The 17,924-nt window shown below is 44.0% G+C and overlaps 1 protein-coding gene across 5 annotated transcripts in view; it reads left to right on the forward strand.

Moving 5' to 3' along the window:
- Positions 1-6,179: 6,179 nt before the first annotated feature.
- Positions 6,180-17,924, forward strand: part of Sos2 (SOS Ras/Rho guanine nucleotide exchange factor 2) — a 103,215-nt gene continuing 91,470 nt past the window's right edge. For 4 of the 5 annotated variants that reach the window (XM_075948226.1, XM_075948227.1, XM_075948228.1 and 1 more), the window contains exon 1: positions 8,020-8,167. In XM_075948226.1, coding sequence (XP_075804341.1) covers positions 8,081-8,167 — 87 coding nt within the window. In that variant the 5' untranslated portion in view covers positions 8,020-8,080. Of the gene's footprint in view, positions 6,237-8,019; positions 8,168-17,924 lie in introns of those variants that run through there. The other variant, XM_075948230.1, reaches the window with a different exon arrangement.

Raw genomic sequence — 17,924 nt, forward strand, 5'->3', positions numbered from 1 at the left:
CTCCTGAAGCTAGGTCTAATAGCGCATGCCTGTGATAGCGCTCAGGAGGCTGAGGGAGGAGGGTCACAAGTTCAAGGCTAGCCTGGGCTGTGTAGTTGGGGTCCTGCCTCAAGACTGTAACAAAAGTGCTTCTGTATTTGTGAATAAGATATAGAAATTTGTATTTTGGGTGACAGCGAAGCATCTTATATTTTAGCTTCAGGGGGCTTAGTTTGCGGGGAGCTCTCATGTGTATTTTTAGTGTTTCGTGTTATGTAACTTATCTCTTTTATCCACACATTTATGTGTGGATCAGAGTCCTTCCCTTGATCCTCTTGGTTTTGCATTGTTGGAGTGGTGCCATCGCTGCTGGCATAGTTCCACTTTTCCTGAGGCCTTCTGGAGATCTGCCCACTAGCCTATGGGATAACCTCAACTCTTAGAACTTTCTTCAAAAGACAGTGGTTTATTTTGCCCAACCCTGGCATGTGGAAGTCTGTCGGGCCTTCAGTGGAGGCTGTCCAACACTAATGACTGTGACTGTGAGCTCTTCCTGCACGTGTGGACCAGGTCATATGGTGTGTGAGCTCGTCCTGCATGTGTGATCCCCGTGGTATGGTGTGTGAGCTTGTCCTGGATGTGTGATCCCAGTGGTATGGTGTGTGAGCTCGTCTTGGATGTGTGATCCCAGGGGTACGGTGTGTGAGCTTGTCCTGGATGTGTGATCCCAGGGGTATGGTGTGTGAGCTCGTCCTGGATGTGCGATACCCGTGGTATGGTGTGTGAGCTCGTCCTGGATGTGTGATCCCAGGGGTACCATGTCTGAGCTTGTCCTGCATGTGTGAACCAGGTGGTACGGTGTGTGAGCTCGTCCTGGATGTGTGATCCCAGGGGTACGGTGTGTGAGCTCGTCCTGGATGTGTGATCCCAGGGGTACGGTGTGTGAGCTCGTCCTGCATGTGTGATCCCCGTGGTATGGTGTCTGAGCTTGTCCTGCATGTGTGATCCCCGTGGTACGGTGTGTGAGCTCGTCCTGCATGTGTGATCCCAGGGGTACGGTGTGTGAGCTCGTCCTGCATGTGTGATCCCCGTGGTACGGTGTGTGAGCTCGTCCTGCATGTGTGATCCCAGGGGTACGGTGTGTGAGCTCGTCCTGCATGTGTGATCCCCGTGGTACGGTGTGTGAGCTCGTCCTGCATGTGTGATCCCCGTGGTACGGTGTGTGAGCTCGTCCTGCATGTGTGATCCCCGTGGTACGGTGTGTGAGCTCGTCCTGCATGTGTGATCCCCGTGGTACGGTGTGTGAGCTCGTCCTGCATGTGTGATCCCCGTGGTACGGTGTGTGAGCTCGTCCTGGATGTGCGATCCCCGTGCTACGGTGTGTGAGCTCGTCCTGCATGTGTGAACCAGGTGGTATGGTGTGTGCACGTTTGAAGGCTGGCTTTGGCCTCTGGGGTCCTTCTCTGGTCAGATGTTTCCTCATCTTTCTGAGTATATTTATTATCTGTATGTAAACATTTTGGAGGAGCAATTGTGAAATCAGTTATTGGATTTTTAATTTTTTTTTACTGTGTATGCATGTGTAAGTTCTTATGCCATGCCGTGCACATGGTGGTTGTAGACCTCCGTGGAGTCGGGTTGTTCTTTCCATTTTCACATAGTGGCAGGCTCGGCGAGCTCTTTCACGCAGGGAGCCATCTCATTAAACTCCCTTAGTTTTTCTAATATAGAAGGTGAAAGGGAAAGGAAAAAGATGCCTAGGAATTTTTTCAAATGGTTTGTACCCACTGAAAGGGTAAAGAATGGAAACAAAGACCCAAATGTCTGAAAGGAAAAACAATGCTGATACCAACAGGCTCTCCTTCCTGCCTTCAAGTCTGCAAAAGGTCTTATTCTCTTTGGTGAGTGTTACCTTCTACTATAAACAGGCTCCCACATCAAAGTCACATGAAGATACTTTTTGTGAAGCTGGAGAGATGGCTCAAAGGTTAAGAGCACCGGCTGGCTACTCTCCAGAGGTCCCGAGTTCAATTCCCAGCAACCACATGGTGGCTCAAAACCATCATCATATAATGAGATATGGTGCCCTCTTCTGGCCGGCAGTCATGCATGAAGGCAGAACACTATACATCATCTTCATCATAACAACAATAATAATAAAGCTTCTTTTTGTCTTGTGGCTGAAATGAGGATTTTTGCCTTTTAGATGCAGCGAGGGGTTTGTAATGGTATGCCTGAGAACCCTTTTTAATTTAGCAGATCTGAGGGACAGTGCTGAGATGTCTGCTTTTAATCCCAGCAGAGGCAGAGGTCCAGGCCAACCAGAGCTATGTAGTGAGACCATGTCTCAGAAAAACAAAACAGATCTATGAGTAGAAAACCTTGAATTTCAGCCGTGTTTTATTGGTTATCTTTAAGATGACCTCTTTTAACTTGGGTACTCTGGAGCAGTGACTGGGGAGGTCAAAGGGCGGTAACAGTGTTGCTTTTTTTCTCCATGTCCTTTGATTTAATTTTGCTTGAATTTTTTTCCACCAAGAATATAAGATATGTTTTGATATCTCTATTTACTACACCTAGTAATTAAAAGTTATGCAAATTACTAATATTTTCCTTCTACTGAGCTCCTTATTCTGGAGTCAGGGACCATGTACACACATGATTGCTGACAAGTCTCTGGTTTGGATCTGTACTGAGCAGATGAGGAATTCATTGTTGTTCATAGCTGAACCTAATAACTGACAGGACTTGGAAAGATTTTATTATATAACAAGAGCTTAAACGGCTTCTTTCCATCTGTATGATAGGAGCTGGTGTCTGCAACAGCAACTTGTAAAAACCGATTTTCGTCTTGTAGTAGCAGCAATATTTAGATGATGGCATGACCTCATTGCTATCAGAGCAACTGGAACATCATTTCTGTTTAAGAGCTGTCTGTATGTGACATAAAGATTGTTTGCTTTAGCCGGGCGGTGGTGGCGCACACCTTTAATCCCAACACTTGGGAGGCAGAGGGAGGAGAATCTCAGTGAGTTTGAGGCCAGCCTGGTCTACAGAGCTAGTTCCAGGACAGCTAGGACTGTTACACAGAGAAACCCTGCCTGGAAAAATAAAATAAAATACAAAACAAAAGAAAAAAAATTACTTGCTTTTTTTTCTTTTGGGGGGTTGGGAGTAGAAGGCATACAATCAATCCCTTAGAATTTCATTGAAAATTGCAGTTGCCCCTTAAATTATTAGCTAATCATGTATGTAAAAATAATAATTAAAGAACAAAAGAGTATGATTGTGGAGAGAATGGGGGGGGTTGGGAGGGAAAGTTGATATATTTTCATATATTTTCATTAACTAAAAAGCAAATTATAGTCGCTGCTGGGAAAACATTTTTGACATCAGCCTCTTTCAGGGGGCTATGTTTCTGACAAGCCTGAGCATCCAGTGAAGGTCACAGGGGAAGGATGCTTTCATGCCTTGGCGGTGAGTGGACTACAGCTGTGCAGGGAACCATGGAAGTGAGCAACAGTAACATTCCTCCCTGTGGGGTTGCTCTGGCTGGCTACCGACTGGCAGCACTTGTAACTTGGAGTAAATTGAGGAAGTATGAAATGATAAATAGGAGAAATGTCAAATAAATCCTTGAGAATTTTTTCTGTGGGAGAATATTGGTAGTAAAAATATTTAACTATCTTTCAAAATAAAAAATGCCCTTGGGACGTTTAAGTTATTTTCCAAAATTCATTTTTTTGAAAATTCTTTTATTTTTCTAAATTTTGTTTTGAAAATTTTTTAAATAGACAAAATCATTACTATGTAATTAGTGCCTTTAAGGTCAAGTTCGTGTTGAGATTTTTGTTACATATCCAGGTACCCCTTTATAGTATATATTTTAATATTTTCTATTTTAATGCTTGAAGCAAAAGTTTTTGTTCTGACTGAAAATTGTTCATTAGAAACGATTTAGTCAGGGCTGGAGGAAAGGCTGGCAGCTTGAGTTTGATCCCTGGGCCCATGGGCTGGAAGGAAAGAACCGACTCTTCGAGGTTGTCTCTTTACACAAGGATGGGCCGAGTGCAGGGTCTCACACACAGAGACCCACTACAGAAATGCTTAAAAGATGGCCTAACGGCATGAATAAACGATACATTCATTAGGATGAAAATTCTAATGCTACAAAACTTCTAAGTGAAAATTCTGCCTCTGTTCCTGCCACCTGGTTTTCATCCTTGTGCTAACAAAGAATCCTGTGTTACCTTGTAGGAATTATATTTACACACATAAAATGCCACCTACTTAAAGAAACACAAGTGGTATCAGTCTGCATATTACTATTTTTACTTTGAAGCTGTCTTGGAGAATGTTTTCCAGAAGCCTGGTTTTTATTTATTTGTTTGTTTGCTTGTTTATTTATTTATTTTTAAAGCCTTACATAGGGAGGCTGGAGCAGCTGCTCAGCAGTTGGGTGTGTTTACTGTGCCCAGTAGTAGTGGCGCACGCCTTTAATCTCAGCACTTGGGAGGCAGGCGGATCTCTAAGAGTTGGAGGTCAGCCTGGACAACTGGTGTGGGAGGTCCTTCTGTATGTGTGTTGCTTTTTATTGGTTAATGAATAAAACTGCTTTTGGCCAATGGCTTAACAGAGTAAAGCCAGGTGGGAAATCCAAAGAGAGATGTAGAGAGAGAGAGTAGACAGAGTCAGGGAGATGCCATGTAGCTGCTACAGGAGACAGATGCCTCCGCCAGAGCCCACCAAAACTTGGCTGGTAGCCCATGACGTCGTGGTGATGCACAGATTAATGGATTAGTTTAGGATATAAGAGCTAGCTAGCAGTATGCTTAAGCTCTTGGCCAAACAGTACTGCAAATAATATAGTTTCTCAGTGATTATTTTGGTTTTGGACAGCTGGGAACCAATGAGCGGCCTCCGCCAATAGACAAAAGAGGAGTTCCTGGACAGCCAGGGCTGCGTAGAGAAACCCTGTCTCCATAAAGCAAACAAACAAATAAGAGTGCTTACTGCTTTTGCAGAGGACTCTGGTTTGGTTCCCAGCACCCAGATAGTGGCTCACAACCATCCTTAACTCCATTTCCGAGAAATTCAAAGTCCTCTTGACCTCGGTGGGCACCAGGCTAGCATGTGGTACACATACATATTCGAAGAAAAAATACTCATAGTTACAATAAAAATAAATCTTTAAAATATATAACAGTATTTGACTTGCTATCATTTATTACAATACCATATTCCTAGTATTCTGTAAAATGGTGTGTGTGTATGACTATAATAACACTGCATGGATAACCTTGCCCCTTAGTGATTTCACAGACAAGCAAGTATGTCTCCGGGACATATTTCTGGAATTTGCTAGGTCAATAGTTGTGTACCTTTGGAACTTTGATAGGTGTCACGTAGCTTGTCCTTGATGGGAAACAGTGAGCTCCTGTTTCCTCACGTCTTCGCTATCATTATCACTAAGCTTTCTGAGCTCACAGGACAATGGCAACAGTATAAGTTTGTATTTCTCCCAATATGAATGAAATTTAGTATTGATATTTAAGAAATACGCATTTCCTTTTTCTGTGAGATAGCTTTTTTCATTGTTTTGGTTGGTTTATTTTTTTCCATCATTTTTTTCCCTTGGGACTTAATCCTATTAATTCATAGGATCACATCTATAGATTAGGGAAATCAACTCAGAAAGTGAATTGCTACGATTGTGTTTTTTTCCTAGTTTATTATTATTGCCTTATAGTTGGGCTTGTGGGATTTTTTTCTAGGCATTAAGAAATAGATCTATCACTCTAGATTTTTGTGTCATATAAAAGTTTTTTTTTCTTTATTTGCTTTTAGGTCATAACCCTTTTTTGTACATGTGAATCTTTGACATATTGCGATTCTTTTTTGGCTGTGTAGAGTGTGAGATAGGGATTCAACGGTTTTTGTTGTTGTTTGCTTTTAAATGGCCACTCATCTAGTTGAGAAACTTTCCCGGTGTCATTCTTGGATCCTCCACATCACGTGGATCACATTTCTGTTTGCCAAGCCCAGAGATCACAGGGCAGATGCCTGCGGAGACTCGGCAGGTTACATAAAAGGGGAAGAGTGCCAGAGAGGGAGGATAGCCAACTGGAAATGGGTGGCACACTTGGGGAAAGAGGACAGTCTCTCTGCCGCCTGTTGGCTGCTTCTTCGCACAGATGCAGTAGGCCACGGCGTTGCCAGATCTTTATGGAAAGACGCTGGAGATACACTTTTAAAAAGTAAGCTGTTGAAAATGGTAATAGCAGTTTAAAAATTTTAATACTGGTTTGGAAAAAAAAAGTATCTCCAGGTCAGATTTGGCCCAGAGGAACCTTCCAGTATCCTTTGCCAAGAATAAAACTTCCTACCAATGACTTTCCTATGAGAAAATATAATCGCAGTCTGATAATTTGATAGTCTCCTGTTTCATAGCTGGGGTCTGGGAACTGTAGGGAAAATTAAGGACGCTCTATAAAACAGAGTGTATTTAGTACATGGGAATGTGGACGTGGCCATTTATTAGAAGACCTTTAAAATTTTTATTATTATTGTGCGTGCGTGTGCGCGCATGAGGTGGGGGCGGCGAGGGGAGCATGCCACATTTGAGATGTTGAGGAGTGGGTTCTTTTCTCCTTCGTGTGGGTTCCAAGAATAGAACTTGGGTGTCAGTCAGCCGTGTGCAGCCCGTGCCTTTACCTCGATAGCCCAGAGGGCATTTTTGACACAGTGGATACTTACATTAAAAAAAACAAAAAAAAATCTACCTTTCTTTGTGGAGACAAAATGTATGTTTGGGAGAACACTGCTCAGCTACGGATTCTGGAACTGAGATTATGGCATAAACTATCTTTACAGTCCGTTCTTCCGTTCCCTTCCTCGCTGCTGGTGGCTGGGTGCTTGCTTGACTGTTTGCCTCTTGGGAGCAATTTGTTCAGCAACTTTGGTGGGATGAAATTTGGGCTAAGGAAAAAGTTTCCTGAGTTCGTGCCTCTTCGACTCAGAAAGGCTTAGGGTCAGAGGCTCTTTTATGGCGCTAATTAGTATGGCTGTATCGCAGGATCTGGGTTCTATAGAACCTGAAGTGGAAAAGATTTGAAGGACCTGGTTAACAAAAGGACTAGATTTGGAAGTTTTATGAAGCTACCCTTTTTGATACACTTAGGTGAAATGCCTCGAACTGTCCCTGAAACCGCGCGCTAAAACGCCCTCCAGGACCCCACAAACGTGATTTTATGAAACAGCTACCGTCTCCCAAGTATATAGAGGAGCCATGTAGAGCACAAATTAAATATCCCAGCAGACAAATGTCCTTCTCTCCCCACATCCGTGTACCGCCTCCCAGTGCTACAGTCACGGCTGCCCAGAGCGGCACCGAATCAGGCTAGTCTGGCAGGACTCAGACCGCGGAGTGTGTCTGGAACAGCCCCCACCCCGCCCGGCGGCGCACATTCCCACGAGACACCGGCTACCCTCCCGGCCCCCGGGCCCCGCACCCGGCGCCTCGGCCCGCTCCGCGGCGCGCATGCTCCGTGCCGGCCTTCTCCCTAGACTCGGGAGTGCGAGCGCCGGGCCGTGGGGCCGGGCCACGGCTGCTGGGACCCCGGGGCTCGGCGACGGCTAGCGCCGTGCACGCCGGACACGCGCGCCCGCTCGGCCCCGAGGGCCCTCTGGAGGTGACTCGGGCGGGCCCGGCCGGGCGGCGTCGGCTGCGCGGAGGGTGGGGGAGGCGATGAGGACACTGCGGGCCGCCGCTGTCCGCCCGCCGCGGCCGTAGCGGGAGTCGGGGCGGGGGCGAGGCCGCCGGGACTCCGGGCTGCGCAGCCAGACAAAGGAGGAGGAGCCGTCCGGCCAGCCGCGGGGACAGCGGGGCGCTTCCTCGGGGCTGCGGGGCCGCCAAGCCTCGGTGAACGCCCGCCCGCCCGCCCGCCGGCGCCGCCCCCGAGCGCTCGGCCGGAGCGGCGGCCCGGGCGGGAGGCGGCGGCCCGGGCGCGGCGAGGCGAGGCGAGGCGAGGCGAGGCGACCCGCGCCCTGCCTGTCAGGCCACCGCGCCGGCCTCCGATGCGGAGGCGCTGCGGCCGGGGCCATGCAGCAGGCGCCGCAGCCCTACGAGTTCTTCAGCGAAGAAAACAGCCCGAAATGGCGGGGACTGCTGGTCCCGGCCCTGCGGAAGGTCAGTGCTGGGGCCGAGGGAGGTGGCGCGCGCGGGCCGGCGGGCTGGGTGGGCCGGCCGCTCGCCCGCAGAACTTGTAACGGGGTGCACGGCTCGCCCGCACCGGGTCCCCGGGTCGAGCTTTCTCTAGCCGGGCGCCGGGTGCTCAGAATTGCCTGTTGCATCCCGAAGGACGTTTGCTCAACTTTTCTTTTCAATTTTTGGCCTGGTCCCGGAAGGAAGGTTTTGTTATGATCATAAAACTGGATTTCATGTTGCAGGCATTTCGTCAGGCAACTTCCGCCGTTGACCAATTTGTTGTCCTCAGGCTGGATTCGGGCAAGACAAAGTCCCGCTGGTTTTTTAGTTTCAAAAACAAATGCAGTTTCGCACCGAGGAACTTCTTTTAATTAAGTTCTTTGCAGTGGGGGGGGAGGGAGGGTGTTCGCCTCGGGAGGTTTGCTTGCCAAGGTTGCCCGTTCGCTTGTGAGGTAGTGCTTTTCTTTTTTCTTTTTTTCTTTTTGGTAATATGGATGTGTGTTTCACATGTGTGAAGTGTCAGTGAGTCATAGTATTCGTTTTCCAGCCCTTGAGGTGAATCTAAAGCGCCTGTCCACTTACTGCAGAAGTCTTACCTGAATACAGGGACTGCCTCACAAAATTTGGTCACTTTCTTCACAGCTTTGAGAACTTGTAGTCACCTTTAAGGGACAGTCGGGGGCAGCTCAGGCAAATCAATCTTTTGAAGTTTGGTTGCATTGCTAGGATGCATGCCTTGTACTAGTTGGTGTCGGTCTTTTCTGAAGTTAAATTACACAGTGGTTTCTGTTGCTGTCGTTAAGGTCTCTTTGTAAGTCGGACACATGGGCTCAGGGTTAGCAGTCTTGCGTCCTGAACAAGGGCAGCTCCTGAGACGTTTGCCTTTTCTGCAAAATCATCAAGAATTAAAATAAAAAATAAAACAAGCCAACATTCTAGGCCAGCCGGAGGCTGAGCAAGGAAAGGGTGATGTCCAACAAAACAAGCTTGGTGGCTTTGAGCTTTCATTCTTGGAACCCACATAAAGGTGGTAGGGTAGAACTGGCTCCAAAAAGTTGTCCTGGCTTTCATGCAGGATTCCCATCTCTCTGTGTCTCTCTGTCTCTCTCTTGCACGCACACACTTTAAAGTAATAATAAATTCTAATTAGTTAAAACTCCACACTTGAGGGAGCCTGTAAGATGGCTCAGGGAGTAAAAGTACTCTTTTCGCAAGCCAGATTACCTGAGTTCATGCCCAAAAGTTGATTCCAAAAGTTGTTCTCTCTTCTCTCTCTCTCTCTCTCTCTCTCTCTCTCTCTCTCTCTCTCTCTCTCTCTCTCTCACACACACACACACACACACACACACACACACACACACACACACACACACACCAGCAGCAGCAACAACAGCAACCACACTTGAACAATAACTCATCATGCATTTCTAGGAACGGAAAGACACTTTAATGGTAAAAACATTACCTTGTACTTTCAGAATTTTGAATTTTCCATTGACATAATTCTCAAGAGGAGGAGTTTATTGGTTTCCTTGGGGGTGCACACCAAGTCTTGTCAATTTAAAGAACTAGGTGGAAATGGAAAGCATGTTAGGTAGTGATAATGAACTCTGTCTTGAAATAAAAGCAAAGGGGGAAATACCTAGCTAGTCATTAGCCCTTCTGCCTCACAGAATGGCAGATGCTTTTATCACTAGACCCGTGTCGGCATGCGATGCAAGAATATACCCATTAGTACTTTTGACAGCAAAGGGTGTCTTAGACTCTATATAATCCTTGATGCACAAACACAAATTTAAAATTTCAGATTAGGTCAGAAACCAAACCAGAAGTAACACCCAGCCCTAGTCTTCTGCTTTGGTCCCACTACTGTGCAGTTATGTGTCCTGTTGGTTTCCCAGGTACTCTGTAGGCAATGTATTACTTCATAGTAATGGAAAGAAAACATCTATGAGAATTTGGTTTTCTCTGGTGAATGTTAAGAAAAGTTAATAGTGATTTGCTAAGCTAGCATTATGGGATTGAAGTACACACCCATGGAAAACATTTAATTTTTAGAAAAATTTTGTTGATACAGATTCATATTTTATATTGTTTAAAGTATTCTAACTTTATGTGGTCATTTAACATCCGTTGAACACAACTTGAAGTATTTGATACTATGCCAGATTCTAAGACTACAAAATGAATTTATTATTGTTATTATTTACTTTGGTTTTTGGAGACAGAGTTTCTTTGTGCAGCTCTGGCTGTCCTAGAACTCACGTTGTAGACCAGGCTGACCTTGAACCTGGATCCACCCATCTCTGCCCCCACACCCCCAGTGCTGGGATTAAAGGGGTCCACGACACCCAGCTCAAAGATGAATTTTTAGAAGTAAAGTTGTTATCTAAAGGTATTTAATATCTAGACCCAAAATTCTGTTTTGAAGGTTTGGGGTTATATAAATGAGAACTTTTGATCATTTTTCTGTAAGGAGTTTCTCTCTCTCTCTCTCTCTCTCTCTCTCTCTCTCTCTCTCTCTCTCTCTTCCTCCCTCCCTCCCTCCCTCCCTCCCTCCCTCCCTTCCTCCCTCTCCCTCCCTGCCCCTCCCCCCCCTCTCCTCCCTCTCTCTCTCTCTCTCTCTCTCTCTCTCTCTCTCTCTCTCTCTCTCTCTCTCTCTCTCTCTGTGTGTGTGTGTGTGTGTGTGTGTGTGTGTAGGGGGAGGGCTGGCTCAGTCAGATTAGTCTACTTCTACATTTTGGTGAAGTCACCAGATCATTTCAGAAAGGTGAAATCATGACTTTCATTCACAATGTAGATGAACACGTGTCAGTAATTTAAACTTATTTTGAGAGAGGGGTGCACATAGCCCATGTTGTCCTCAAAATTGCCAGTAATGGAGGATGACCTTGAACTTCTGATCCTCCTGCTCCACTATTGGGACAGATTTCAGGGCTTCCAGCATAGTTGGGTAGGCACTTTGCCCATATATCCCCAGCCGTCAGTGTTTTTATTTAATGAAAGGTCTAGTAAGATGTCAAAGCCATTCCTATGACCATTTGGGTATTTATAGGATACTCACTGAAGGAATATTAAAACCATTGGATTAGATATAAAATTAGTTAATACTCTAATTAAGAACATAAAAGAGTAAGCTTTGGCTATCCTTTCCACTAGATAGAAATTATTTGCATTTTGACGAGCCAGAATTCTATAAATTCATCTGATAGACTTGCTAAATAAACTAGTTAGTAGATAGTAATAAAAACTTAAGTACCACACTGAAAAGTGTCTAGCATTGTTTTTGTTTTTGCTTCGGTTTTGCTTATTTTCAAGTTTTAAGTAATTTAAAGAAATGAATACTGAGTGTGCACGTTTTTGTGCATATTTAGCAAAATTATCAGTGTCAACTTGAAATGAAAGGCTTGTTCATTTCTGCAGCGCTTACACTAAAATTGGAACAATGCATAAAATTAGTGAATTTAATGAAAGTTACTTTTAAGATGTAAAAACAAACACTGGGAGTGGTGGCACACACCTAGCACTCGGGAGTCAGAGGCAGGTGGATCTCTGTGAGTTCGAGGCCAGCCTGCTCTACAGAGCAAGTTTCAGGCCAACAAGAGCTACATAGTGAGACACTATTTCAAACAACAAACAAACAGTAAAAGAGAAGGGGGAGGAAGAAGTGGTGATGGTGGAGGCGGTGGCAGTAGTTAGGGACATGGCTCAGCAGTTAAGAGTGCTCACTGCTCTTGTAGAGGACTTGACTCATGTGGACCTGTGACTCCTGCTCCAGGAGACCTGATAGCCTCTTCTGGCCTCTACAGCACCTGCACTCATGTGCACATCCCCACTTACACACACATATACATACTTTTTCTAAATGAGAAAAGTAAAACCAACTGGAATACAGACATTAGCATGACCCTTGTGCAAGGGTGACAGCAATTTTGTGATGTAGTCACTTGAAAGAATGATACGAAAATATAAAAATGCTGACTTAAAAAAAACAACATTGGTGGAAGGAGAGAACCAACTCCTCCATGGCACAAATACCCCCATATATATAAAAGTTTTTAAAATGGACAAAAGCCGGGCGGTGGTGGCGCACGCCTTTAATCCCAGCACTCGGGAGGCAGAGGCAGGTGGATCTCTGTGAGTTCGAGACCAGCCTGGTCTACAAGAGCTAGTTCCAGGACAGGCTCCAAAACCACAGAGAAACCCTGTCTCGAAAAACCCAAAATAAAATAAAATAAAAAATAAAAAAATAAAAATGGACAAAATTCCACAGTTTCTTTAATAAAAGCATCAAGTATTCATTTTACTGTGTAAAACACAGAGGTCGAAAAATGAATTTATAAGAAGTAATTTTGGAAGTAGAAATGAATTTTTGTTTGCTTTTTATTTAAAAAGTTTTTGGTGCTGAGATTTAACCCTTGTGCTTGCCCCCCCCCATCTATCTATCTATCTATCTATCTATCTATCTATCTATCTATCTATCTATTTTCCACCAGTGATCAACACTCCCAGCCCTGTCTTTACCTTTAGAAAGGAAGCTTCACCTAGGTCATTAAAAGCACACAGTTATAAGCGGACAAAATGACTACTAATGGATGATATATGGATTGTTAACATTGTTGCTAAATTATGTATCATCCCTAAAAGAGCCAGGAACTTTATAAATGCCTTTGCCACACTCTCTAAGAACAGCGAAGCTATCATATTACTTGAGGGCAATAGAAGAACATGGTCCACTTGTAAATGCAGTTTATTACTTTTGTGTTTAAATGCTCTTGACACCTTGTGCACGTGCTATTTGGTAGTTGGTGAGATAAATTAGCACCTTTTATATAGAAAATTTGCCTTAAGATCACTTAATCAAGGTTTTGAGTCTCTTACATTTCTTTTGATTAGTACGTTTCTGTATGATTTTATCAGGCTAGCCATGGAGAAGAAAATGTCTATTGTCTTATCATCTGTAGTTTCCAATATAAGAGGGAGATAGAATTGCTTGAATTCCTGGGTCTAAGTTGATTTGGGTTAACTATTGACCTTCCCACTCTGTGACAGTTTGATCTTAGTGATGTGAGAAAATGTCTGGGTTAATTAATAGTGTGTGGTAAAATAGTATGTGGTAAGGTAAAGGAGGTTAGGAAATGCATTTGTGGCTCTTAGAGTCTAACGTTTTGCTTCCTGCTGCTGCTTCTTGGAGTTCATTTTTAGAAGACTACACCAGATCTTTTCTCTCCAGAAAACCTATAGGGTGTCTTGAGAAAGTAGAGTTGGTGTCACTGATGTATATCAGTCCAGGAACTATCTTTGAGGAAGCTAAATTCTGGAGATTATAGGCAACTATATTCCTGAGTGCCTTCTATGTGTCAGGTGATAGTTTTGATATTGAGGCTCTAGGAAGGGTCTTGCTGCCATAAAGCTTACATTCTGAGTGGCTGTGGTAAGGGCATCTGAGAGAGATGGATTAGCAAGCAGTTATCTGAAAGCATATGAATTAAAATACAGTGGAAGAAAAGATTTGCAGCAAAGGGAAGGGTAGTTAGTGGCTTGTCTTCTGAACCAGGAGAGTAAGATTATATGTAGATCCAGTTAAGGTTTTCACCAGAGAGTAGAAAGTCCTGAAGGGTTATCATTCTTGTAGCAAAGTAATTAGATTAACCTGGCCATAACTGGGCTTTGGAAGGATTACACCTCCAGGTGAAATCCAGAAACTAGAGCCACAGGAGGTGTGAGGTAATGAAAGGGGCAAGTAAGCACGTCACTGTAGCCCCAGCAGCTCCAGAGCCACAGCCTCCACGGTGGCGTCCTGCTCAGGTCATCCCACCACAGCCCTGTTGAAGCCCCTGAAAGGGCTGAAGAAGAAGGACAAAGAGCCCCTCATCGCTCTTCGTCAAGGCTGCCAGTGATGGAGAAAGCATAGGAAACGGCCCCTTTCACAGAGGCTCTTCATGATTCTTTGGCCCAAAGGAGTTGTGTTTAATGTCACAACCATTGACTTAAAAAGGAAGCCCGTGCACCTGCAAAACTTGACTCCAGGGACCCACCCACCATAACAACTTTTAACAACGAAATCAAGACGGATGTAAATAAGATTGAGGAATTTCTTGAAGAAGTTTTATCAGCCCCCCCCCCCCACTCCACCCCACCAGGTACTTAAATCTTTCACCAAAACCCTCAGTGTCAAACCCTGCTAAAATGGACATCTTTGCCAAATTCTCTGCTTATAACGAGAACTCAAGGAGAGGCTAATGGAACACTGGAGAGGGGGCTGTGGACATTGGCGTAGAAGACTTCAAGCTTCCCTCATGTCCATTTCTGACGTTAGTGGATGTCAACACATTGTCAAGGTGGTGGCCAGCAAGTACCACATTTCTACAGGAATGAATACCTGAAGAATGCCTATGGTGGCGATGAGTTCACCAACACCTGCCCACTGATAAGGCGGTGGAAATTGCCTACAGCCATGTCACAAAAAAGACAAAGTAAAGAGAGTAAAGAGAGTAAAGAAAGTAAAAAGGCCACCTTATCCCCTAAGAATATGCTGTCCTAACAGACTCTTTTTAAATATTTATTTATTATGTATACAATGTTCTGCCTGCATGTGTCCCTGCAGGCCAGAAGTTGGCACCAGATTTTATTACAGGTGGTTGTGAGCCACCATGTGGTTGCTGGGAATTGAACTCAGGACCTTTGGAAGAATAATCAGTGCTCTTAACCGCTGAGCCATCTCTCCAGCCCCCCTAACAGACTCTTCTGCCTCCTCTAAGGAACATGCACTTGCTCAAGACAAAGTATAGTTAAGAACAGACAAAGTATAGTAGTCATCTTCAATTCTCATTCCTAAGCAGTGTTCTGAGATCTTCTACCTGGCCCACCAGCTCTGCCCATCTCCTCTCCTCCACTAGCTGCTCACCTGAGAGGCAGTTTGCTGTCACTCTGGAGCCCCGACTGTCACAGCCATTCACTGTGTGTAGATGGCAGTACTTGAGGGACAGTGTTCAACCATTAGAATAGCTGCCATGACCTTAGTCCACCCCACACTGGTGTATAATGTCCGGTTCAAGGCATATTTATGTATTGGAGGAGAGTTGTAATACTGGGTGAGGAAGTTGGAAGGCTTGCTACTGTGTTGGATATACTGTGTCAGTGTATTCCGTCTTCCGTCCTGGAGCGTCCTGAAGGGAGTTGCCTTCTGTAGAGACTTGCTGGTGTTTGGTAGATACTTAACTTTGCCTAGAACACATATCCTTCCTATAAATTGTAACGTTTGATACTTAACTTTGTCTAAAACATGTATCCTTCCTATAAATTGTAACATCTGATACTATGTAGAAACTGAAAGACAGAAGCTGGAAAGTCATTCTTCAAATTACAGGAGATGGGTGTATGAGTTTCCCCCAGGGCCTTTCATACATTTGCAACAGTGTTGCTGCCTCCACCTAACAGACTTCTCTCTTTCCTTGCCCCCTCTTTTTTTTCTATTTTTCCTATGGCATTTGGGATGGAACTCCAGGTTTTGTTTGTGCAAGTCGGACAAGCTCTCTGTCCCCGAGCTGCACCACGATCCACTTCTGTCAGGTGAAGCTCTTTTGAGGGGAGGGGTTAGCCATATATCTTCCTGTCTTTGAGCAATGCTATATATGCTGATGCTCAACTGTAACAGTCCATTGTCTTGTATGTAAAATCTACTACAGAAATTAACCCTGGTGGTGCAGCATGACCTTATGAAAATATCAAGTACACTTTAAAAAGAAGAAATTTAGAAACTAATAGAGATCCTATGATTTAATTTTTTTTTTTAATTTTTAACTTGAAGCCTGTTCTGGATTTTCTAAAGCCACTGACTATAACAATAGACTCCACGGGAATCATTTGGAATTATTCCAAAGTAATAATGACCCAAACTGACTGGATGAGCATTAGGAATGCATTTTAACTTGGTGCATTTAGTTCCCTGTCAGCCATGATTTAGTAACCTTTTTCTGTTATCAGTTTAATTTTAGTATGGTATATTTGGGGCAATAATATTCCATTAAAATGTTTTATGCTGAGTATCTAAAGCATTACCTGTGTTACCACTTGACATAAATCAAATATATGTCTATTATATTAATTATGGCCCTTCTTTCAAGGGAACAGAAGTTTGATTATATCCTATGTTAGACTGCGTATTTGACTAAGGGAGGAATTTTAATGGAACTAATGGATTTAGTATTTTTTTTCATGTATTCATGTTAAAAATTAACAACCAAAAATTCTTTCCATAAAAATATGTGGTAAAAAGCAGAAAGCTTTTTGAAATGTATGAAGTGTTATATATTTAAAATTCACAGCTTAATGCTTAGAGATGCAGTAACAAAGTGAAAATAACATTAAGGCAGTTCCAGCTGGTCCATGTCTTCTTTGTCCTCCCTCCCTCCCTCCCTCTCTTCCTCCTCTCTCTTTCTCAACAGTCTGCTATGTATTCCTGGGCCCATATAGAAGCCTTTAGTTTCCTTTATTAAATCACTCCTAACAAAACACTTCGTAGTCCTTTTTTAATCGAACCATTAGCAGTATTTGGCAGTTGATCTCTTTCGCCTTATAAATCATTTCAAACAAACAAACAAATCACTTCCAAAACTTTGAACCCTCCTGGTGTGTTTTCTCTGTCTCTTCCTCTTTCTGTCTATCTCCGCCTCTCTATAGGTCTTCCGTATTGATAGCCTACCTAGCCTACCTTCTTAACCACATCGTTTTGACCTCCGCAGAGTTGAAGACACTTTATTTCTCCTCTCTCAGAGGTCCTGCTCAGCCGCAGTGCCTCATAGATCATCTACATTTGCTGATTCCCAAACTACTTCGGTTTCTTCTGGTTTCATAATTTCCTTGTCATCGCTCTCCTCCCATTTTCCTTCTCCTACCTCCCTTTTCCTCTTTGTATTTCAGCTCGAACTGAAGTCTTTGTACAAGCTAATGTATCCTAACCCTAGCCCTACGTTAAGGTGGGTTTTTGTTTTGTTTTGTTTTTTGCTTTAAGTCCCTCTGCTAAACATCAAACTTCAAATTCTTCTGTGATATTTCCACACAGATTCTGTCCCTGAAGAACTTGTTCCTTCATGTAACAGTTCCAGGTCAATAAATGGATGCTCCATTATTCTAGCCACTCAAACGAAAACTTTTGAGTTATTTTTGAATTCTCTTTTCACACCACACAACTTACGTTAGCAAGCCCTTTTAGCACTATTTCAGACTGTAACTGTTTCCAGCCATCAATTCATACTTACCCTCCTCTTCCGCCTGGAGCCAGGTCGCAGCTCCTGTGTCTTGGAGTATTGAAGTAGCTCCTGGATGGCACTTTCCTACTCTTGGCCCACTCAGTCTTGACTTTCTCAGTACTATAGAGACAAGGTCATGGCATTCTTGCTTAAAACTACCATTGCTTCTCAAGAATAAAAGTCCTCGTCACGAGCACTATAGCTCTGTAGTCTGATTCTGTGCCCACACCCCCATTGTCTTGTTCCTATAACATATAGACATATAGGATGTGTTCTCAAGACTTTTGTAATAGCTGTGTCTATTTTTAAAAATTATTGTATAAATATGGGTATTTTGTTTGTATGTATGTGTAGACACCATGTGTGCAGTGCTCATGGAAGCCAGAAGAGGACATTGTATCCCATGGGATTGGAGTTACAGACATTGTGAGCCACCAGGTGGATGCTGAGAATTGAACTGGGTCCTCTGGAAGAGCAGCCAGCGCTCT

The sequence above is a fragment of the Microtus pennsylvanicus genome, chromosome 14 (assembly GCF_037038515.1).
Source record: "Microtus pennsylvanicus isolate mMicPen1 chromosome 14, mMicPen1.hap1, whole genome shotgun sequence".
Lineage (NCBI taxonomy): Eukaryota > Metazoa > Chordata > Mammalia > Rodentia > Cricetidae > Microtus > Microtus pennsylvanicus.